Consider the following 23,539-nt stretch of genomic DNA (forward strand, 5'->3'; position numbering starts at 1 on the left):
TGAACAATCGCCTTTCTGTCGCCCTACGGGGCCCCCGGCCGATCGATTCGAGGCACGCTAGCGCGGCCCCTTCGCCATTTCCGAGCACGAGTGCGAACAGTGCGGGCGGCGTGCTCGACGCCCCGGCTGACGTCGTTTCGGAGTTTGTCTCTTCGCGTGCTCGCGGCAACGCCGCGGCCAACGACGACGTCTGCGCGGTTCTTTGCCGGTTCCCGGCGTGCTATAGTGCAGCCCTCTGCAGGGTGACACCGGCTCCGTCGTGTCCGTGCGGCGGCTTGTACGCAAAAGTTGCGTCAAAGGCGTCGCGCTCGCGCCGCCCCGGCACACGCGGTTTCGGACTTTGTCTCTTCCAGCGCTCGCGTAGTCGTGGGCACGATTGTCGACTTCGGTACGGTGCGCGGACACCGCCACGAGCACGTGCATGCCGAAAATCGCACTACGGTACAATGTCGGCCGGGGCCGTACGGCCCCTTACAGTAGCAGCGATAAGTGCCCAGACCTCCATGGGGCCGTACTCGTGCGACGCGGCGGCGTACTGCGCCGAGCCGAGCGCCAATATTTGGCTTTTGCAGGGCGGATTCGAGCTCTGGCGATCGCCGCGGTACCGCCGCTCACCGATTCAAGGCACGCTCGCGCGGCCCCTTCGCCATTTCCGAGCACGCGTGCGAACAGTGCGGGCGGCGTGCTCGACGCCCCGGCTGACGTCGTTTCGGACTTTGTCTCTTCGCGTGCTCGCGGCAACGCCGCGGCCAACGACGACTTCTGCGCGGTTGTTTGCCGGTTCCCGGCGTGCTATAGTGCAGCCCTCTGCAGGGTGACACCGGCTCTGTCGTGTCCGTGCGGCGGCTTGTACGCAAAAGTTGCGTCAAAGGCGTCGCGCTCGCACCGCCCCGGCACACGTGGTTTCGGACTCGAGTTTCGGATGTCGAGGCGATCGCTTACGTCTGCACGGTTTCCGGTGTGCTACAATGCAGCAGTCTGCCGCACGACACCTCTTGGTTGCCGAGGCCAGCACGGCAATTTACTGAAGCGAGCGCATTGCGCCCAGGCGGCAGCGGACTTTGTGCTTTCGGGAGTGCTCTTGCTGTAAAATTTGAACGGCTGTAGGTGCGCGAAGCAAGTGTACTTATTTTCTCTCTCTCTCTGCCTTTGAGGCGACTGTAGTATTACTTTAAATGCAACTGGAGGCGGGAGCAACCTGATGAGAGTAGGTGGACTTCGGTACATGTTGTAATTTAGAAATTGCTTTCAAGCTTTGAGGACATACACCTTCGCGCCATCTGCTTTCCCCGTCTCTTTGGCACTTTATAGTGTGTGCTGCATGCTCTGCATTCCAAGGAAACACGCCTGTGTCTCTACCTCTCTCACGTTCTTCTTTTCGTAGCTGCTGTTGTAGAAGATGCTATGTTCTTTACTCGCTGTAACACAGAGTGCTGGCACAAGCTAACAACCTTCGCGCGTTTTTTTTTTTCTCCTCCCAAGAAGTCTCTGCCATTATTCACTGGCTCTCGTTCTTAGTTTGCAATGGAGCGTTAGCTCGCGCCATCTACCTTTCTTTCTGTACGGCAAAGTCCGCAGGCTTTCCTAGTTCTGTACACAGATGGCGACAAATGCGTTTTCGCGCCAGTTTCGAACGACCTCGCTGTACTCGTGGTTCTCATTGGAATGTTTCAAAGGGGTTTGCGAAAGGGGGTGGTTCTTGTGCAAGGCTGAGCTTTCCAGCTGCGTTTAAGCTATGCTAGCATGTGTGCGTATATATATATATATGTATAAATACACAAACACACACACGCACACACAACACATGCATATATACATACACACACACGGTAATGGTAAGATGATGAGGTAGCACTTTTTTTTTTACAATGCCTGTGTTTCAGATGGCGATCTTTCTCCCCTGTATGTTTCCGGTTGGAAGGAGTGTGCAGCGTTTTCTATATTTATTTTTTCATTCACTTCTATGTTGCTCCTCTTCGTACATGGGGCATGCTACCTAATTGTACCGGTCGATTCGACACGTTGCGATCCGTCCCGGCCTGTGCCGTACCAAAATTTTGAGTGGGCCTTGCAGTAAATAAAAAGAAATGAAGGAAATGCGCGTAGTATATTACAATTGCGCGCGGGCTTGAAACGAAGCCCTCAAGGAAGGTCACCTTGAGCGGTCGCATTCAGACGGAAGTAAGCATTCCCCTGGCGCGTGTTTTCCGCTCGCCTGTTCAGTTTTCTACGAGGTTGCCTTCGTTGGTTTCGCGTTACAAGCAAGCTTGCACTCGGCTCTCGTTTCTACGCGACAGCGTTTCGTTAAAAGCGAAAGACTGAGGCGTTGAGAGTTCATCCGTGAGATAGGGAGCGTTGAGTCTCTAGACAGGCTGAATTTTATAATATTGCCCACGCTGTTGCTGAGGTTACCAATGTCGGCAGGGCGCCCACAAGGCAGTAGTACAATGAAGTGAAGTGAAGGACATCGCTTCTCGGCCTTTTGGCTAAGATCAAAGTGCAGCTGGCTTGCCCGGCCTTTACTACACTTATCTTTGTAGAGGCGCCCGGACACCTGCCCGGTTATAGCAGTGTCTTTCCCCTGACCCAGCCCTATCTTTCTAGGCCCACGGCTCCCTGCCGCACTGCCTCCAGGACAGCCCACCCTGCTGCCACCTGGTGGCCCCTGGACGACCCACACCGGCCCTGCTTCCTGGTCCTGCCGCTGCCTGGCGCTGCCTGCTGCCTATCGGAGACTCCTGCCCAGCTCGGCCTGACCACTGCCTGGAACCCGGTGCTGCTACCTCCGGGGTGCCTGTTGGTCCTGCCGTCTTGACTGGCACTGTGCTGGGGCACAACCGGCTGACCCCCGCCCTCGCCATCGTCCGTCATGGGCCTGGCCTCCTCGCTGCCACTCCTAGTGGGCCCCTAGCCTCCGGACCTGGCCTCCTTTAAGGAGAGCCGCCGGGTCCGGAAGGCAAGGCCATCCAATGGATCCTGGGGGCCACGGCCGCATGGCCCATGACCACAACGAGGACGATGGCGACCCGAACACCCCTGGGCGGGAACGCCAGCCGGCACGTGAGGATGGCACCCTCACGGTGTTCTTTCCCGTGCCCCACACGGTCCGGTGCTGCGAGGAGGGCTGCAGAGCTGCCTACGCCGCGGCCAAATGGACAGTGCGGCGGCAGTCCCTCCAGCGGCACCTCGAAGTCGAGCACGGTGCCAGAATCCGGCGCACCATCAACGTGTGCAGTATCTGCGGCGAGACACTGGGGCTGAGACCAGCCTCCCACGCCTGCCCCCTGTTGCCCTGCCACACCAGTGTGGCAGTTGCTCAGTGTCCTTCCCCACAAGGAGGGGCTTGAGCAACCACGAACAGTGGCACAGGAGGGAGGCGGCACTAGCAGCCAGGCGTGATCTCGCCGCGGGTGCTGCCTCTGGTGCGTCGGAGCAGGACAACGACGGCACCCCCCCAACAGAGCAGGACAGCACCGAGGGTCCCGCAGAGGACCCTCCAGAAACACCAGCAGTGGCCACCGAGCAGGCCGCCGACCAGGAGCCGTCTCCTGTGGCGCCTCGAGGAACACCTGGACAAAGCAGCGATGGCGAGATGGCCGAGGCACCCTCTCAGCGGACGCCAACGCAATCAGGGCGGACCGCGGCCTCGGTCACTCCTCCAACACCATCGCTGCTGTCCAACCGAGGCAGCCCGGGAGCACCAGCCTCCGAGGCTCACGAGCCGGCGGCCATGCAGGAGCTCTCCCCGGGCAGGGCAGAGTCGCAGGACCATGACGGAAGCACCCAGGACTTCGGGAACCAGGAAGAACATGCTGGTACCACGCGGCCAGAGGGCAGTGCATGGGGCTTAGAAGACGAGACGGCAGAGCTGCGGGCATTGAGCCGGTTGCCTGAGTCTGCTGGGGAGTGGGCACGGTTTGAAAACATCCTCGACCGTGCCATTGCAGCCGCAACCAAACATCTGCGGCTGCCAGTCGGGGACTCGCGCCAATCACGGAGGCGCGAGGTGAACCCCGACAACCCCCAGCAGATCCAAACACTTTACCGAAGGAACCGGCGCCGGGCAGTGCGGCTAATCACTGAAGGCCCGTCGCAGCTCTGTCCGATCGACCCCCATGCACTACAAGACCACTGCTCGAACCTCTGGTCACCAACAACCGTGGATACCAGCATCCTGCGGTCAAGGCTTCCGGCCACCGAAGAACTGGACTTGTGCCCCTTTTCACCAGAAGAAGTCGCAGCCAAGCTCCGTAAATGCGAGAGCACAGCTCCAGGGAAGGACCGCCTCACGTACCACCACTGGAGGCAGGTGGACCCTGAGGGCAGGTTCCTTGCGGCGGTATACAACGTATGCCTCCAATACCGCCGCACACCCCTGAGCTGGAAGTCGACGAGGACAATCCTGATTCACAAGAAGGGCGACCGCGAGGACCCCACAAACTGGCGACCCATTGCCCTTGGTCGAACGATCGCCAAACTGTATGCCGGGTGTCTCACCACCCGGCTGCAGAGGTGGTTGGGCGACCATGCGGTACTGTCCAGGTGTCAGAAGGGCTTCCTGCCGCACGATGGGGTGTTTGAACACAACTTCGTGCTGCAGGGACGCCTGGATGATGCCAGGACAGGAGGTGGGGAGCTGTGCGTGGGGTTCCTCGATTTTGCCAACGCCTTCGGCTCGGTCGCCCATCAGGCCCTCGTCGACGCTGTCCGCGGCGCCGGCGCGGGGGAGGCCTTTGCTACCATCGTTGAAGACCTCTACCGCGCCAACACCACCTGCGTCGTGGCAGCAGCTGGCATTACGGAGCCAATCACCATCGGAGCCGGGCTGAGACAGGGCTGTCCTCTGAGCGGCCTGCTTTTCAACCTGGTGGTGGACCCGGTCATCCGTGCAGTACAGGGAGGCGATAGGCAGCACAACATCCTTGCCTACGCCGATGATCTGACGCTGCTGGCCGCGGATCCCACCACCCTGCAGAGCCGCTTGGACCGTGTGGCTGCCCTGTCGGCCCGGCTTCGGCTGCGACTGAACGCCGCCAAGTGCCGATCTCTACACCTGTCTGGTCGCCATCCCGTGGGTACACGGCCCACCTCCTTCACCGTGGGTGGCGACCCGATTCCGGTGCTTGGCGACTTCGAGGGGCACGAGTTCCTGGGCAGTCCAGTGGGGTTCAGGGTGCTACCGGACGAGACGACGGTCGAAGAGGCCATCCACCTGGGCAGAAAGCTGCTCTCCTCCATGCTCGCCCCATGGCAAAGGCTGGATGCCATAAAAACCTTCTTGTATCCAGCCTTGAACTTTGCCATGCGGGTGGGCCTTGCCTGCAAAGGAGAGTGGCAACGCTTAGACGAGGAGCTCCGCCCGCTCATCAAGAAGACCCTGTACGTGCCAGCCAGAGCTTCCAATGAATACTTGTACGGAAGCTCTCAGGCTGGCAGTGCAGGGATCCCACTTGCAGCGGAGCTCAGCGACATCTGCCGGGTGGACGGGGCCTTCAAGCTACTGACGTCGACCGACGTGGAGGTCCGGGAGCGTGCGGCAAGGGACCTAGAGGGCGTCGTGTCAAGGCGGCTCAGACGACCCGCGAACACCGAGGACATGGAGGCCTACCTCTCAGGCGAGACGGAGGGCGACTTCCGACAAACGACCACACAGGTCCAGTCTGTGTGGACGGAGGCCCGGAAAGCCTCCCGTCGCCTCTCCGTCGCCTGGGAGCTCTTGGAGCATGGGGCCCGCATCAACTGCGGAGAGGCCTCTGTGTCAGCGAGGAACCGCCACAAGCTGGTCAAGACCATCCGGGCGCTCCTCTCCACCGAAAGGGACAGAGCTCTGCATGACAAACCGAACCAGGGCAAGGCGATGGTGTGTGTAGCGGCCCACCCGGCAAATTCCCACTTCATGAGGCCCGGCCGCTACACCCGCTTCACCGACTGGCGTTTCGTGCATCGAGCCCGGCTAAACCTCCTCCCCCTCAATGCCACAAGACTCTGGGCACCCGCAGCCGACAAAAGATGCAGGCGCTGAGGGTATGGGGAGGAGACACTGCCGCATGTACTATGCCATTGCATGCGGCAGAGCCGGGCCATGACGGAGCGTCACAACACCATCGTCGCCAGAATAAAAAAGGCTGCCTTGGGGAGGTTTACTGTCATCGCAGAGAACCAGGTCGTGGGCACCACATCACTCAAGCCCGACCTGGTACTGGCCCGTGGAGAGGAGGCACTGATCCTGGACGTCTGCTGCCCTTTCGAGAACAGGCTGCAGGCGTTCCAGGACGCCCGGAAGGCTAAGGAGAAGTACGCCCCTGTACAGCGTCATCTCCTCTGGCGGTTCCAACGCGTGACGGTGGACGCGGTCGTCGTCGGCTGCCTTGGCACCTGGGATCAGGGGAACGATCGTGTGATGCGCAGGCTGTGCAGTAGGCAATACCTACGGACACTCAAACGCCTGTGCATCAGCGACACGATCAGCGCCTCTACAAAGATTTTTAGAGCCCACATAGGCACCTTTTAAACAATCTTACTGTTTTTTAGAGAAGCGCTTTTTGCCACTTTTATACACCTTTACAGTTTTAGCCTTTTATTACTAACACCACGAACTAACCGTTTTTAGTCATTTGTTTGTGTTTTTAGATTATACACGTTTTATCCGTTTTTTCCTTGGTTTTTGTAACACATATTTTTGATGCACTGTAACTAGCATAATAAAAAAGTCTGTTCTTATCAGCTTAATATCTGATACGGGTTCTATATGGACCCACGATATTAAACCTATTTTTGGAAGTTGGCGGAGTGCTTGAAGCCTGCTTCACCTCCGCCGCAGGTCGGCCCGGTATTGCACTACCTCCGGGATCGGACCCCGCTCACTTAGGTGAGACTTCATTCAATCAAAATGAAGAGCACAAGCTCGAAGCGAGCACTGACCTGACACGCACCATTCCTATACTATACGCCACGATGCCGGTTCGCGGACCACGAGAGTAATGAAACTGTCGCTCCATCTGTGTGTAGCGTCGCACTTGCTGCGTCGCAAATAGGACAGCCGCTCCAGCAAATTTCTAGTTATGGGCTTCGAGAAAAATAAATGAAAGCAAAAGAAAGAACCAGAATTCCTATTTATCCGATGTCTCTGAATGATTGTCTCCTGTAAAGAGCCACTTGGGGGGATGGGGGGTAGGATTAGCCGTGGGGTTCGCAATCAATATGAATCCCACTCAAAGCCAACACTGGATTTTGGAGTTCACTATCGCTTGGATCCGTAAACCACCGCGCCCACGCAAGCTCGCCCTGCCGCCGAAATCCGCTGCCCAAGTGGAAGAAAGATTCCCTATGAAAGAAAAATAGAGTGCCCGATTTCTGGCAACTACTGTGCAGCCTTTGTGTACACATTTTCGCAGCAGTGGGACCGAGCGCCTCGAAAACAAACTTGTCGTATGCCCGAATGTGGCGAAATATATTCAAGGGTTAAAAGGTGCCTCATCTTTCTAACCTGTATGTTACGAAGACCTGTTGCTACCTTTTCATCATGAACATCATCATCATCATCATCCTGGCTACGCCCACTGCAGGGCAAAGGCATCTCCCATGATCCTCCAAGTACCCCGGTCAGGTGCCGATTGTCGCCATGTAGTCCCTAATCTAATCTGCCCTCCTAACTTTCTGCCACCCACTGCTACGCTTCCCTCCTCTTGGAATTCAGTCTGTAACCCTTAATGGCCACCGGTTATCTTCCCCCCAGATTGCATGCCCTGCGCATGCCCATTTGTTTTTCCTGGTTTAAACTTTGGTGTCATTAACGAGCGTTTGTCCTCGCACACCCCAATCTGCTCTATTCCGATCCCCCCGTGACGCCACACCCATCATCCTTCTTTCCAGAGCCCGTTGCGTCGCGCTCAGTTACCCTTCGGTAATCCTTAAAGCTTTTTGTTGGGCCACTCGTGACATATTTCTCGTTTAATCAAGTCAAATTTTTTTCGGTTTTGGGGGAAAACTCAATGAGCTAGGCGCGATTGTGTCCCCGGCGCCGCTCTCAACAAGATGGCGGCGCCCAGGCTTTTTGCCTGCAGGTTCGGCCTAGCGCAGAACACGCCTGCAGTGCAGTGAAGCCGCGTTGAAGGGGCAAAGAGTAGTGCAGTGAAGCGCTTGCTCGGGCGGAAAACGCAAATAGCCGAACATACAACCAAATCGCCCAATAGGAATTACCATTATTGGAAATTCCAGTTCAGTTTGCGCATAGCGTTCGCCTAAGGTAAAGAACACAAATGCGAGTGCCACAGCAGTCAAGTCAAAGCTTAGGATTGCGTACCATTTTTTTTTCTTGCCTTTTACTCCTGGCCTGCGTGGCCCTAGCGCGCATGCGCACGAAAGTAATGAAATAGTGAAAACACGAAATAATGCGGTGCGGCTGAATCATATATATTTTGTGCGCTTTGTTCTTTGTGGACTACAGCGGTGTGCGTCATCAGAAAGTGCCCTTCCACTGTGACCAGTAAAGCTATATTTAAAACCACATTTATTTGTACGGTTATTGCTACAAACTGCGTGTGGGTGTTTTTCTTTTTCGCTGCCAACGATAGGTTATCGCAACCGCGATCGGTTCTGCTGCTATGCTAGACGCGTGCTTGCCAACGGTTGGCTCTATACGCGACCCGCGACGCGTGGTCGGCACATTCAAGCAGTCAATTGCTAACCGTTCCAAGAGGAAGGATGTACTCCACTTGCCACCTAGTTCGACGATTGTACTTTCTGACCCTCGAGGAAGCGCCGCCATCCCACGTTTTTTTATAATACGATAACATTCAGAGCGACCGCGACCACTTGTCTTTGTCCATATCTCGGAAACCCTTTCTATTTTTTTTTAAATCCAGATTCTCAGACGCGCCCGTGTTCACGCGCACTTGCTCTCTCCGATAAGCAGGGAAGCTCGGTTGGGGTGGTGTCGGGCCTTGCGCATGCGCTGCTGAGCTCGTCGCTTCGCCGGCCGGTCGACGCTGGCGCGGTACTGGTAATGAACTTCGACGTGCATGGTGAAACGTCACTTTGTTTTGCCGCTGTAGACTAGCAGTGCAATGTGTTTGCGAGCGATTGGAGAAATGAGAAAGCGTGCACTGTCTACAGTTCATGCCCCTCTAGAGTAGTGGAAATGTTGCTCTGAGTATTAGGTTTGTAATTTGCGCCTACGAACATGAACTAAACAAAGAAGATGGTCTGCAGACGCCTTCGCTTCATAAAATTCCCGTACGAAGAAATTTCCGTGCGCAAATGAGAGAGCAAAAGAGAGAAACCATGTAAAGAAGACTGGCTGCCTTTTACGTGATCTCGCGCATGAAACCAGACGATAGATTAATTTTAGCCGTTCATTTTGATTTGCCGAATGTAAACCGGAACACTTTCTCCACGCGGTCTTCAGATTTGAATGGCAATCAATCACATCCTTTCTTTTTTTTTCTGTTTGTTCTATCTGGAACCGAAAGAATTCAGAACGCCATTTCAATCTTAGATTCGATTAGATATCGTGACTGGTATGCTGAAATATCACGCCTTGCGTTACGTCCCCCCTGGTATAATCTGGCGTTAACCTTCTTGATCACGGCATTAAAAAATCTCCAGTTCCCGAACTTTAATCGCGCCGAAGATGAACCGATATGCTGGATTCTTATTGTCATTATTTTATAGAAAGCGCTGGTTCTATGGCTAGGTTTGAGGAAAAGAAAAACATCACTCAGGAATGTATGACTCTAAACAACTAAAAAAATCTGCCGGCAATTCGTACTACAACGAGAGTACTGAGAATACTGGAAAAGATGAAATCCAATCATGCTGCAAGGAGCCGACAAATGTAATTGAACCAAAGAACTGAACTGAAATTATTTCATCAAGACATGCCCCGAAAAACGTGGCCACTTTCAATAATTTCAAATCTGATTTCTTTTTTTTTACGACGGATAATAATTATCTTTCCAATGGCGGATGTGAAAATTTCAGAGCACGGCATTTTCGAAATCCCAAGGCCCCGGACGCATTCTCTCTTCTTTAAGTGTATTGGTGCACACGGAGGAAAATTTCGCGCACGTAATTTATAAACTTGTAGTTGATTTTCTTGAAGAACACAAAGTGCTGACAAACCAGGACACAATTAAATTGGTATTATGCACGATTTCGAAGCCGCGGTAACAAAAGGGTAACAAACGGACGTTCATTTCGTGGTGTGGATTTCCCGTCTCTCACAATAAAAAAATAATAATAAAAACTGCTGCATAAAATAGGTTTTCCCAAACTCGATGGTTTCCATCAGCATTTGAACAGCCCATCCTTAAATTGAGTTGGCGTTGATTGAGCAGGTGCGGGCCTCTGTTGTTTTGGATTTTTGTAAATGGCATCATTACTGGACAGTCCGTTCACTTGAGGATCAAGGGAGAAACCCCCCCCCCCCAAAAAAAAAAATATCATACCGTGGTGAGAGACGTGGCAGATGAGTACAATTATCGGGAGAAAAAAAAAAGGAAAACCGCCTCGTACTCAGAAGCCGCTCCTCTCACGTGTGAAGCTTCAAAGAAATTGTTTTTCTTGAGACGCTCCATAAAGTTATACACAGCTCCTTAAATGCAGCACCCGTACACAAAGCCAAACGTTCCAAGCTGGAAAGAAAGCATGAAATTCGCGGAGCCCGTTTCCTGTGAAACAACGGGCAACATTACGCAAAGTCCGCTACCACGTCAGCCGGGGCGGCCACACCCCGCCCGAACTTGAGCCACATATGGCGACTGAAAATGCTCGCCGCTCAAGCTGCGCGCGGCAAAGTCGGCAACCACGTCAGCCGGGGCGGCCACGGAGAGCGCCGAACGCTCGCGCTTAAGCCTGAAAATGCTCGGCGCTTACGCCAGGTACACTGTAAACAGAAAAACACCCAGATGGGCATTTTTGGCTTGTCCTCTAGCGCATTCCCTATTGTACATGTTTCTACTCTCATTGAAGGGAGTGCAATAATACTCCCATTTAATGAGAGTGTTTGCAGGGTACATCAGGAGCAATCAGCAGTACCATTTTACTGCTGCTTGCAGAAATTCGAAGAGGTACAATGGGAGTTTTATTATTTCCATTTGGGAGCATTTGCGGTGGAATCAAGGAGTTTTTTTTAATGTTAATTTAAGAGTAAATAGGTGGAAATAAAGGCATTGTAGTTTGCTCCCCCTCTACACCCCCCCCCCCCCCGTTTTTTGGGCAGTAAATGGGAGCAATTTTTACATCCGAAATAAACCCCTCCAAAGCTTTTACTCACTGCTGGAAGCTCAAAATGCAGTCCCGAAAATGCAAGCCATTGGCTTGCATTCCCACGAAACTGCTTTTTGAGCACTTAAAAGTGGTTAAAAGCTTTGGAGGGCTTTGTTTCGGGCTGTTCAGACGCCAGGGTAGAAACCTCTTGGAGTTCTTCTTGTGCACTATGAAAGATTACATGCAAAGCAAGCACTCACAAAATATTTTATTAGAAATATCACATTTTATATATTGCAGTCCTGCGGTTCCTTCCAACAATGAGTACAAATGGTGACTAGACAGTTTGCACATGTTTAGAACAGTATTTTTAAAGATACAGGTAATGTACAAAAACTCCAGTGGCCAGGAGACGGTCTCGCACAATAAAATATGACAAACCTATGGCACAAACATAAGAAGCCTGAACTTATCACATATTCAGCATTTACCACAAATATATACTTCGACCTAGTGACTAGAAAGCTTGCACAACGGCTAAAACAAAGAAATCCAGGCACTGTACAATGGTGCCAGTGGCCAGCAAAGAATGAAAAGGCACAAATTTAAGGAACTTATCACACACTTAAAATATATCAACATACGAAGCTTTAACCAGCTTATTAAACAATCCCTTTTCACCAGACCATGCCCAACACTTTTGCATATGACTAGATTTGTGAAGCTGCCAAATTTAAGCCTTGTCAAATTGAAAGTATTGACCATTCTTGTGCCATTTTTTTACTTCACTTGATAGACATCAACCGAATAAATAAATTATGGCATCTCAATTCCCCAAGTATGCAATAATTAATTAAATTACTTTTTATTAAGACTCAAAATGCATGCCAAGAGCAGTGCTACTTCAGAGGTGTAGAAGGTTACGCATGTAGCGACGAAACCAATTGCAATTTCATGGTACCGGATACTGCCAACATGTATGCACACCACGGTCGTCGTGTTTAAAGCCCAGCCCATTTAACACTCCACGGGACAAGAGGGAAGGGAGTGTCTCCCTGTATTTCCAAGAGAAGTGAACAATCAGAGGGGACAGTTTGGCAGCTTTCGGCAACACAATCAGTTCATGCCCTTAACTTCAATTCAATTCAACTACTACACCCTGCCAACTCAACTTTCGGTGAAGCGACAAATAACCTTTTTCATGTCCGAGGCCTCACTCTGCCAGAAGAGTGTTTCGGACAAGCCGTACAAAGATATTTTAATTATTAATTTGTAGCACTCTCATGGAACTGAGGCTTCGCACCGTAAATATGGAGTCAGCAGCTACTCAAGAAATCGGGACACCGAATTTTCGTGTCAGTACTCCTTTAACAATCTAGCACTGATGCCAGTCAGTGGTAGTCTGTGCGACTTAGTACAACAGAAATAAAAGTGAAAAACCTTAGCACTATATTGAGAGGTCAACTCATCCCACTTATTGAGCTGAAAGCTGAAACACAGCACAGGTGACCAACATTCCTGAGGGCTTTCTTGCACACCTGTGCTCATTACAAACATTTTGGTGTGCAAAAATAAATTGCCTATAATGTGACTCAATATAACATTTATCTACCTAAATAAATAATAAAAATTAAAGGCACTTTTTAAAACTCCTAAAGTCATATATAAAAAAAGGTTTCACTAGGCCATTTGACCAAACATTCTTGAAGCCTGTTCATACTGAATCAAATTTGAATGGTGCATAACATAGGAGCCAGTACGTTAAAATTAGCTCACAGCATATCTGCTACTGTTGCTTTTGTGTATCAAGCTCAGCACCTTTACAACATAAAACACATGAGCTGTGCACTACTAGTCACTTTGATGCGCTGGCCACTATATCTTGAACAATTGCACATTGCAGAAAAAAGCCGGCACATATTTTTAAAGTAAACTGTGGCAAACAGCACAAAAAGAACAAGGAAAACCACTGTGTGCAAGGCAACAATATTACAAAACACAAGCAATAACTTAACACTTAAGCTTGACTACCACATTATGATTGAAGTATTACAGTATTGAGGCAGTTTAACGTCCACTGTCTTTATTGCAACCCCTACTTGCCGAGAAGGCCCCGGTTTTCGCTTCGCAGCTGAACCACAACTTCATATGCAGCAACAGCTGGCTGGCGAAATTTAAAGTGAGGTACGGCATAAACATGACCACTTCAGGAGAAGATGCCGTTGGCAACACAGAGGATGCAGAAACATGGCAAAATGGTCAGCCGAGGCACATTTTGATAGACTGCACACCCAACAATATCTTTAACACGAATGAGTCTGCGCTCTTCAAGCTGCTACTAGACAGAATGCCTGCATTCAATGACGAGACATGTACTGGCGGTAAGCATGCCAATGACAGGATTTCAGCTGCATTCGAAGTGAACCATTTCTTGTGATTGGGAAGTCAGCCATGCCAAGATGTTTCAAAAGCACCCAACTGCCGTCTAGAGTTGTCTACTGCAGCAATACAAAAGCATGGACTGCAAAGCTTTCTGAGGAGTACATGCGCCTCACTGACCACTATGTTGCAGCGAAGAACAGAATTGCAGTTATCCTAAATGCATCGGCGCACATCGCACTGGATAACTTTGCAGCTGCGAAGTTGGCATTTCTGCTTCCTAACACATCAGATTGCCCAGCCCTTGGACCAAATCATCATTTGGGCTGTGAAACTCTACACAAGAATCGGCTGCAAAGAAGTTTTTTAGGCCTTGAGTGTGGCCACTGGTTAGTAGCCTATGGCTCTTCCAGGGAGTCTGCATGGCCTCTGAAAAAATTGATTAGTTGAAGAGCTTTGACGCGCGGCTTTGTGTGCGTTAAGTTCAGAAATGCATGTTCTATGAATGTTAACATTTTGTGCGCCTTTCGTGGGTATTCCACATGAAACACCCAAAAGGATGCAAAGAGGCAGGCTACTCCCGAAAGCAGCGAGGAGACTTGAAACACTAGTTGCTTGTCGATGTGCAGTGCAAATCCTTCATCCTGCACCAGACACGGGGTCAGCGGGGCTTCTTCCTAAGGTTAAAAAAAGGAATGCTATTGTGTAAAGTCTTTTAGAGTCAATAACGGTGAACCAACTACAAAAAAAAAACTCATTTTCACTTTAGACCCACACACGAGTAGTGAGTGTTTAGGAGTAAGCCGGACATGTCCAGTGACTATTGTTATCCTGATAAAAAAGACTTTCTTTCTTTCCTTTGTTTTTGCTGCCCAAGTGCTGAGGACAAAACAAAATTAGTTTTCAAGAAAAATTTGGCTTCACAAAAAAAATATAAGCACCTAATGAGTTAAAGTACTTGTTGCAGATCTTTTTGAATTCACATTTTGGTTGGCTCCCAAAGCAAAGGATAGCGGGTACTGCTCTAAGAATACTTAGCAATAAACTACAGGTCAAAAGCCTTGATTCCGTTTTGCGCCGTAAAGTAAAGGAACCTGCGACAAGCACATACAGACCACATGTGTCGCATTGGTGGAACCATTTATTCAGCCACATTTCTCATTTTCCAATTCCAAAACTAATATAATGCGACTTGTTTTTTAAGATTGCTTTAGTAAAGCCAATAAACTTATTTTAGGAAAGTCAGACTGCTTTTTTGAAGAGTATTTTATCATAAAGCTCATTTACTGATCTGGCCAAACTTGACCACCTCTCGTGGGACATTTAGTGCTGTTGAGGGAAGAGATACTTGCTCGAAATTCAAACTTCCATGGCAACAGGTTGGCAAAATTTTGAAACCGTGCACTACATAAATTCAAATAAGAATAAAGAAAAATCTCTAATATGCAACACTTCGTTCTTGCTTTCGATATTGTAGCAGTGATATTCTGCGGTAATCAGTTGCAATTGAGGCAATTGACATGTAGTCTGTCGCTAAATATTCTTAGAGCTATAGCTACAATACTTTTCTATTAGTACTTAACCAAATGTGGATTCATAAAAGTTTGCACAAGGCAGTTCTGGCTCACCAGGCAGTTCCATACTTTTTCATAGAAAACAATGGTTTCATTGTACATGACACTCAGGCAACAGATTACAACTTTTTCAGTAAAATTAGGATAGCCACCTACATGCCCCCGACAAACATGCGGTACTTGAAGGGACACTAGAGGCAAATACTAAGTCAATGTAGATTGTCAAAATATTATTCCAGAAACCTCACAGCACTTGTTTCGTGCCAAGAAAAGATAAAATCACGTTTGAAGGGTCCGGATGCCTTTGGCGCAATTCATATAACCAGCCCGCAAGTGGCGACACTGCATACGCAGTCACCGCCCTTTACTGCCATCGGCGAGTAAAACTGTGCCCAACAGACATCACGGTTTCCTGCAGAAAGCGCAAGCACGCAGCCAAGAAGCAACAGAGCAAAGAGAGAGTGTTGGATTTGCTGCTGCAGCTGCTCTTGGTCAAGTGGTGTGAACTGTTCAGGAATACCACAATATCACATGGATGTGGCATTCTCTGCTATTCGCAGTACGCGAGTTTCTTGAGCCAGCAAAACCAGCTCAGCACTACACGATAACTACTGGAATGTGAAAATACAGGCGATAGAGTGGAGAAAATGAAACCTTTCAACCACCCGCGTGGTTGTCAGGGCTTCCTTTTTCTAAATATGAAATAAAACTGGACATCTTTTTCATCTTAGATTGCAATACAATTATCTATTACAAGTGGTTGATAACTAGTGACAGTTATATTGAGTGCCTTTGTCATCAGGCTAGTACTTGAATGTCCTGGGTGAGTCTGATTGTCTCTTGCCCTTACGTAAATTTCTCGATTAATAAAGCTTTGTTCAAGATAATATTGAGGCCTTAAATGTTCTTGAGCTCTAATTTATCACTTCAGCTTGACTTAATATTTGCCTTTAGTGTCCTTTAAAAGCATGATGCCTATTGGCAAAAGTATCCTGTGGCAGTTAGAGGAAATAAACAAAGGCATTAGGTTTTGGCCGAGTTGGTTGTACATGGTTCTTATTAGCGTTTTGCACGCACAAAGACAGGACGTCAAACAAAAAAGGGACACACAATATGCGCGAACTCAACTGGCTTTTATTGTGACAGCAACATATATAAACACTTCCACAATCAGAAAAAAAAAGAGATGGCAAGAAAACAAACAAAACCACGTTTGCTGCAAAACTGCATAGCCACATGTGCCGGCGAAACGAAACGTTGTCACTGTCATACCTTTTCACCGCCCAGAAACCTCACTACCTTATCCCTTAATGCTACAGATGGGGCACTAACACAACTCGGATCATGCCGAAGAATTTCTCTGGCTTCAACTATCTCCCTGGTTAAGCAATTTATGTGAGAAAATAATATTGTGCATCTGTTAAAGATAGGATAACACCCATTGCATGACTTGCAGTGTTCTGCCATGTGACCTTCAATGCCTTGCTTTACCTTGCGGTGATGTTCTGCTAGCCTCTCGTTTATGCATCAGCTGGTTTGACCGATATAATGCCCGATATAACACCGCACGAGTTCGTTGCATGCAAAGAAAGTGTAGTATATCGGGTTCCCTTGTCGTGCGGCAAGTGTTATATCGGTCAAACCAGCCGATACGTAAACGAGGCTAGCAGAACATCGCCGCAAGGTAAAGCAAGGTATCGAAGGCCACATGGCAGAACACTGCAAGTCATGCAATGGGTGTTATTCTATCTTTAAGAGATGCACAATATTATTTTCTCACATATATCGCTTATATCACATATATTGCTTCTGGGCAGTGAAAAGGTATGACAATGACGTTTGGTTTCACTAGTGGCTATGCAGTTTTGCACATGGTTTTGTTTGTTTTCTTGCCATCCTGTTTTTTTTTCCCGATTGTGGAAGCGTATATATATGTCGCTGTCACAACAAAAACCAGCTGAAGTTTGTGCATGTTGTGTGTCCCTTCTTCGTACGACGTCCCGTCCTTGCATGCAAGTCTAATAAGAAATAAACAATCTGCTTTTAATTCCTGTGTGCTCATTTTAATAGCCAAATGTAGCACGCTGAAACACAAAGTGAACAGAAAGCCAATCAGAATGATAAACGCAACAGAAGCATCTTGATAGTCAGAATCCTACAGGCACTCACCTGCGTAATGATGCTATCTATGGGCTCCTTGCAGCGCTTTGCTACAAACTGCAGAGCTGCCGGAACAGCATCCTCTGTTAAAAAAGAAATCAGATATTGTAGAATGCTTAGGAAACCTTTCACGCCAAACAGCTTACAGCTTTTATATAGTGCCTCAGAGCCCTGCATGGGTAATTCATCTACTGTGATAAACACTTGAGGTACACATAACTAGTGAAATAACTTGTGCTTTAATCTTCCAAAGGACGATTACCACCAGTAGCAATGACTGTGGGTCTAGTTTCGTCTGCTCGCTGCTCAATTAAACGGGAAGAAATGGTATGTGCTGAAAACTCGCGCGCTTGCTCCACCCTTAGAACTATGGCATATTTTAACATTTCTTTTAGATGCTTTCCCTCATGTTTCATGGTTTCATAACATACTGCCAAGTATTCCACATATCGAAACATACATACATCCTATTTTTTAACTGTAGAGAAAACTATCGTTACAACACTTCAGAACAAGATCACAAAGAATTCAGAACATCACATTAGACAACCACTAAACCACTCAAAAATGTTAAAGTGGCAGCGGTGTTCACAATGAACATACAACCAGAATTTTTCCAATGGTTCCGTATTAGCAAAGTTACAGGCCTTTGCTACCCTCCTCACTGCACTCTGTTCTCTCTGCATATTCCCACAAACTCCATGCAGGGCAGCGAAAAGTAAGGGTTGCGACAACACCCTGCGTGCATTACAGCATGCAAAGGAGGCAGCAGAAAAGCCGGGAGAAGAGCACAAGATTCTTTTAAAAATTTTTGGGTTCTTCGCAGAGCATAGCATTGCTACATTCACAAAGATGGTCATTACAGAATGACTTATGCGATGCGCATGTTTATACAATGTGCAAAAAAAGCCAGAGGTGATTTAAGAGCCCTTTAACTAGCTTATTTAGGTTAACTCAGCTCTCCATTGGAGAACTGAGAAAGCACATAATAATTGCCCATTACTGGCTTAGGTAAGCAGCACAAATATAGTTGAGTAAGGTATACAAAAAATAACTTACTTTATAACTCTTTGCAAGTACAAGTAAAAAAGAAATTCAAGGTTTCAATTCAACCAGCATTGCCGACTTTCTGATACCCGATACTGACCCCACCACCACCGTAGTTGCCATCACCCCACAAAAAACAATTCCTGAACTCCCTTTAAGGGCAACACCGGCGATTTTTTTATGTCCACTGATTTTAATAAAATTTGGAATATGTGTTCTCTTTTGCACTCTGAGTATCTGTACCAAACTATACGGCTGAAGATGAATTTTAAAGATTGGTTGCATTCTTGATTCGAGACTTTCTACTGGCCACCCTGTGTATGTGACATCAGAGACAACACCGCCACTGTTGCTGGAATCCTCACTTAAATTGCCACTGCCTAGTTTGGAAACTCTGTAAGAGCTTTGTGTCAGGAGAAATGATCCGCTTGGCTTCTTTGGCGTTAGCACCACATGTACTGCATGTTTACATTATGGTGGTGTAGGATCTATTGTCACACGAAGCAGCTACCTATTTCGGTATCTCATTTATTGGTTATTTAATATTACTGGTGAACTTCTAAGCAAACTAAATCACCCTACGGGTGACAGAACTGCCAATGCCATTTGAATATGACAATATTACAATATGGTTAAAAAAATGCCAGTTGCCCTTTAAGAGCGTCATCATAGAAACATATTTACCGGATCCCACTTCGGAAAATGCCACAACCTCTTCTGCTTCTCCAAAGCTCAGAATAGTGTAACCAAGCTGCTTGCAGCCATTCTCCATTGCCTCCATCACGTTTCTTTGGAAAAGTAGGTCAAAATCCACGAGAAGCTGGAAAGAAAAGAATGTTCAAGAATTCTTTGCTCTGCTAGCAAACGAATGCAATAGTGAAAACCAATTGTGCAAGGACAGCCAAGGCAGCAGATGTCAAACATCTCTTAGAGCAGGCATCACATAGTAGTACATAAGCTTAGGAGCAAGCAACCAGCCAATAAACCTTCGTACGGCATCAGCATATTGTCGGAGTTAAGATTGCTTGTTGTTACTACATAACAGTCAACAAATCCAGAAAGCCAGGTAAATTATGGTTGATTTAAACGTAGAAGCGATAAGAAAAAGGGAAATGAAAGTGGACAAATAAACATGTAGCAAATGGTCTTTTAGTCCACTTTTTTTTCTAATTGCCTTATGAGTGGTATGTTTAAATAAGAAATAATTATTCACGCATAGTTCATCTAGATTCATTGAGTGTTTTCTTTTATAGCAGTAACTCACAATCAAGCACCTTGGGTCACTTCATTCTTCTCACTCATTGCATAGAAGAGTTCTCGACAGGCAGAATTAATGCCAAAGAAGGACTTATCACCGCATTATGTGCGTGGTAAACCAAAAAAGTGAATGGTAGAATAGTCACTATTGTAGTCTTGAAGAAACGCACACATAACTTGGCTCCTTACTGTATCTGTTTTCCTTCGCTCCTTTCATTTGCCTTTTTATGCGTTGCATATTGCAATCACTCAGTTCAGCCCTTGGGCACGGCCGGACAGCCACCATTGACCTTTAGCGCAACCACGTGACGTGACATCACGACAGCCGGAGGAAAATCTGGGCCCCAACTCGCGCAATATGCAACGCATTCTTGGCTTAACCAAGCTAAGCCTGGCCATTTTTGTTATACTTCCACATTTCAATCAAGCAATTAGTTTCCACTATGCTTTCTCTGCCTTCCCTGTTTTCTTCTTACACAACCAACAGCAATAAAGGCACCTTTCAATTAAGTCAACCGGTGAGTCGCAAGACATCTAAAACATTGCCTCTCCATATAAATTATGCCTATGGGGCGAATGGCAGTACCTTGAAGCTGTATGAACATGTATAAATCATTGGTATGTGACTGTACCACATCTTTGAAGACAAATGTGACTGGTGGAACACTGTATTCAAATTTTTTTAACCTTTGTTATAGCACTATGCTGATGCATATATTCTACACACTTCCAATGCTGAGCATCTTATGGTTGTGCTCTTGTCATTACTTTATCATTACATAAGAGTTTGCTAAGCTTACTCATACCAAAATACAACTCAGTTTTGTTATCCTGTTATTTTGTCACTGCAATACACACACTTGTTTGCTTTGTCCTGAAAGAAAAATGCCACAATTACTGACTGAAACACTTAAGCCACTGCCTTAACTTAAAGCTAAGAACCCAGTAAAACAAAAACAAAAAAGATGACAAAAGCTCTTGCTAGAGCATACCGATGCCTCAGTTGCCAGAAAGGGGAACAGCAACAGAGCATCTGACAGCGTAAGGCTGCGAAGTTGTTCATGCCTGTCTTTTGCTGTTGCAAGCAGCCTCGGCCTTACTGCCTCTTCATCTTGGCAGCCAGCATTGTCTTGAAGCCATTCGTTGTGCAGCCTCAATGACTCGGCAGTTTCTCCATATCCTACAAGATGACTGCAATCCTGAAACACAAGGAAAATCAAGCCCTTCTTACAAGTTGTGAATGCGAAAGCATTAATGTCCAACTGAACGCCACTGAGTAGTCCTTCGAATTATGAACTATTGATGGGCAAGCGAGCGTGTTTATACGATGTTTTCAATTGGCTTTACTGAGATGCAGTAACTGAAATGATGCAGCAAAACCACAAGAATGCAGAGGTAAATATTTCTGAAGAGCAAGTCTGCAGCATTACATCACATTATATACGTGTAATCTTGCCTTGCTTAACCCTTTTAATGCCCCCTTCCCCTTTTTTTCTGACTGCTCCTCCATCCCTTTGGGTCTTTTTAATGTATGTTACAGCAGACATTGCATGCTACAGCTTACTTTGTCGTCACTTTCTCCCAATTCAGAACTTTGAAAAAGTTCCCCAATTCCAATACCTGTCAAAGTGCAGATTCCACACTGGCTTGGCATGGTTTCCCTGTCAATCCTCAGCTCATGTCAATTTTTTTTCTTTGCATATAGGTTCAGCAAACAATTCATGCCACATAGCTGGTTCTTCGTTGTCCCTTTATCTGATTATTCAACAGTTTATATGTAGATTCTTTAGCCTGTCAATGTGCAAATGGACCTGCTATATTCACTCACCCTGGCTTCCCTGCCGAGACACAGCACCAGAACACAGGCCACAGGCACATGCCCCACCTACTGTCAGAAGTCTAACTTACAAATTTCGTGTGTTTAAATTAACTCTCTACAGATGGAACAGTGGGTATGCTTTGTTTTGAATACAAGCTAAGCAACCAATGGTGCATATGCTGCATTTATCAGTGCCCCGCAGCCTCTGCTTTAGTGTCGTACTGCAAAATGACATAAGTGTTTTAAACCCAAGCATGAGTGATGTGTATGTCAATGGTAAATTTGATGAAAATTGTATTTAGGTTTCATTATTGCTTCCATATGTTCCATGGACTAAGAAGCAACGTGCAGCAATACAGAAGGAACCCGAATGCTTTTCAATATATGCAGCTAATAGTTGCTAATCTTTCACTCAAAAGTCAAAGAACAGCAGCTGACTAGAGATGCATGAAATCTGTTTTGGTCATCACGTGAACCAAACTGACACTAAAACAAAAGGCTCCAACTCAAACTTAATTTTCATTTCTGTGGTGTGTACATATAAGAAAACACCTGCAGTCCTTGAGCATCACTGTAGATTGCTTTTTAGTTCATGGAACAAATGGAAGCCATCATGACGTGACATGCAACTTTCTAAGAGATGCCAATGGTCACCATAGCCTATACATTATTCATGGCTTTCTTTTGCACTCGGAACAAGATAAGGCACTATGCTTTTGCATATAACATAACTGATCGCAGTAGATAACCTTGGGGAAATGCGAATGACAATGAACATGATTGATGTTTTTTTTAATTTGCATGCACAAACTCACTTTCGAAGTTTCCGATTTTTTCAAATTTTGCCACTAACATAGAGAATAAATGCATGTGAGACAAAATACACTTGGCTGCCTGTTTAGCATGTAGCAAAGTATGCACAGGCTGAATTCGTAAAGAAGCTTACTGTTACGAGACATACTGAAGGATAACCAAAAATGTTCTTTCTTGCCCCTCTCGTTGAAAAGCTAGGTTTACCCTTTCTTGTTCATGCTATAGGCTTGTGCGTACAACTAAATTTATTTTATTTCATTGAACAACGTTCTGCAAATAAAGTACAACAATTATGAAATCATAAATATATTTTTTGCCCTCTCTAAGTTGGAACATTACGCAATTTGTAAGCTGCGTTTTCTTTGTGTCAGTTACAATTTTCAGGATTCCCGTGTGAAAGGTCTTTCAGTTCGGTCAGCAAAAGTGGTCACTTGCTAAACCACCTGCAACATAAAGATGTTGCACTATTACCGCTTAGATCTTTGCAATTGCACTTCCTTTACTTTGGTATCATTGTGTAGAGAGAAGCCATTACTCTATCATGCATGTGTTCCGTGCAAGCCCCCTCCCTCATTTCCCTGTGACCTCCGGTTTTATACACTGCCTGGAAATACTGGCTGCATGATACTACAGTCGCCGACTGATTTCTCGGACTTGCACTCCAAAAATTCGGACATGCTCGATTATTCGGTCTGCTTCGCGGCAAGGAAATTCTCCCGATAGACCATAATGTATAATTATACAACTGCCAAAAGTTCAGACACCTTGCAACCTCTCGTCCGATTTTTCGGACACTCCTTGAGCCAAGTCTATTGAGAGCACCATGCACAGACTCTGACTAGTGCATGGTTCGACTTGCTGAATGCCATATTTGTTTTGAACGGAGCTTCCTTGCTGCCCCACGAAGTGGCTACTGCAAATCCCCGATCATCATCATAGTTTCTGCCTGCTTCGATAGAGTGGCTACAGCAGTTCCGGTCTCAGCTTAGTAAGCCACGTCAAGATAATCCAGCAGCTGATTTGTTTCTTCTTTGTGCACGAGGGTGCGAATAGGTTACGTTTTTCGTTTGTGCAACTGGTGTCAGCACGGTCGTGTTTGCTTTGTATGCTGTGTAGAAGTGATGATCCAACGCGGCATACGGAAACATCACATTAAGTGTCTGATGGCGCCGACAGTGCCCGCGCAGACTGCGCTGGGGAATGCCAGCAAGCGGGTGCCGGGAGGCCTAGGACTTGTCGCCTTCCGATGTGCTCCCTACTGACACCGAAAATCTTCTGCCCA

At 47.4% G+C, this 23,539-nt stretch overlaps 1 protein-coding gene and 1 non-coding gene across 2 annotated transcripts; both read left to right on the forward strand.

The window, feature by feature from the left end:
• The first annotated feature begins 5,236 nt into the window (after positions 1 to 5,236).
• Positions 5,237 to 6,022, forward strand: LOC129381933 (uncharacterized). Its single transcript, XM_055065205.2, has one exon. The coding sequence runs from the start codon at positions 5,237 to 5,239 to the stop codon at positions 6,020 to 6,022; it is 786 nt and encodes a 261-aa protein (XP_054921180.2).
• A 651-nt stretch (positions 6,023 to 6,673) lies between these two features.
• On the forward strand, positions 6,674 to 6,863 carry LOC126519407 (U2 spliceosomal RNA). Its single transcript, XR_007596605.2, has one exon. It is a non-coding gene; the product is annotated as a U2 spliceosomal RNA (small nuclear RNA).
• Positions 6,864 to 23,539: the final 16,676 nt, after the last annotated feature.

Source organism: Dermacentor andersoni, chromosome 10, assembly GCF_023375885.2.
Source record: "Dermacentor andersoni chromosome 10, qqDerAnde1_hic_scaffold, whole genome shotgun sequence".
NCBI classification, from domain to species: Eukaryota; Metazoa; Arthropoda; class Arachnida; order Ixodida; family Ixodidae; genus Dermacentor; species Dermacentor andersoni.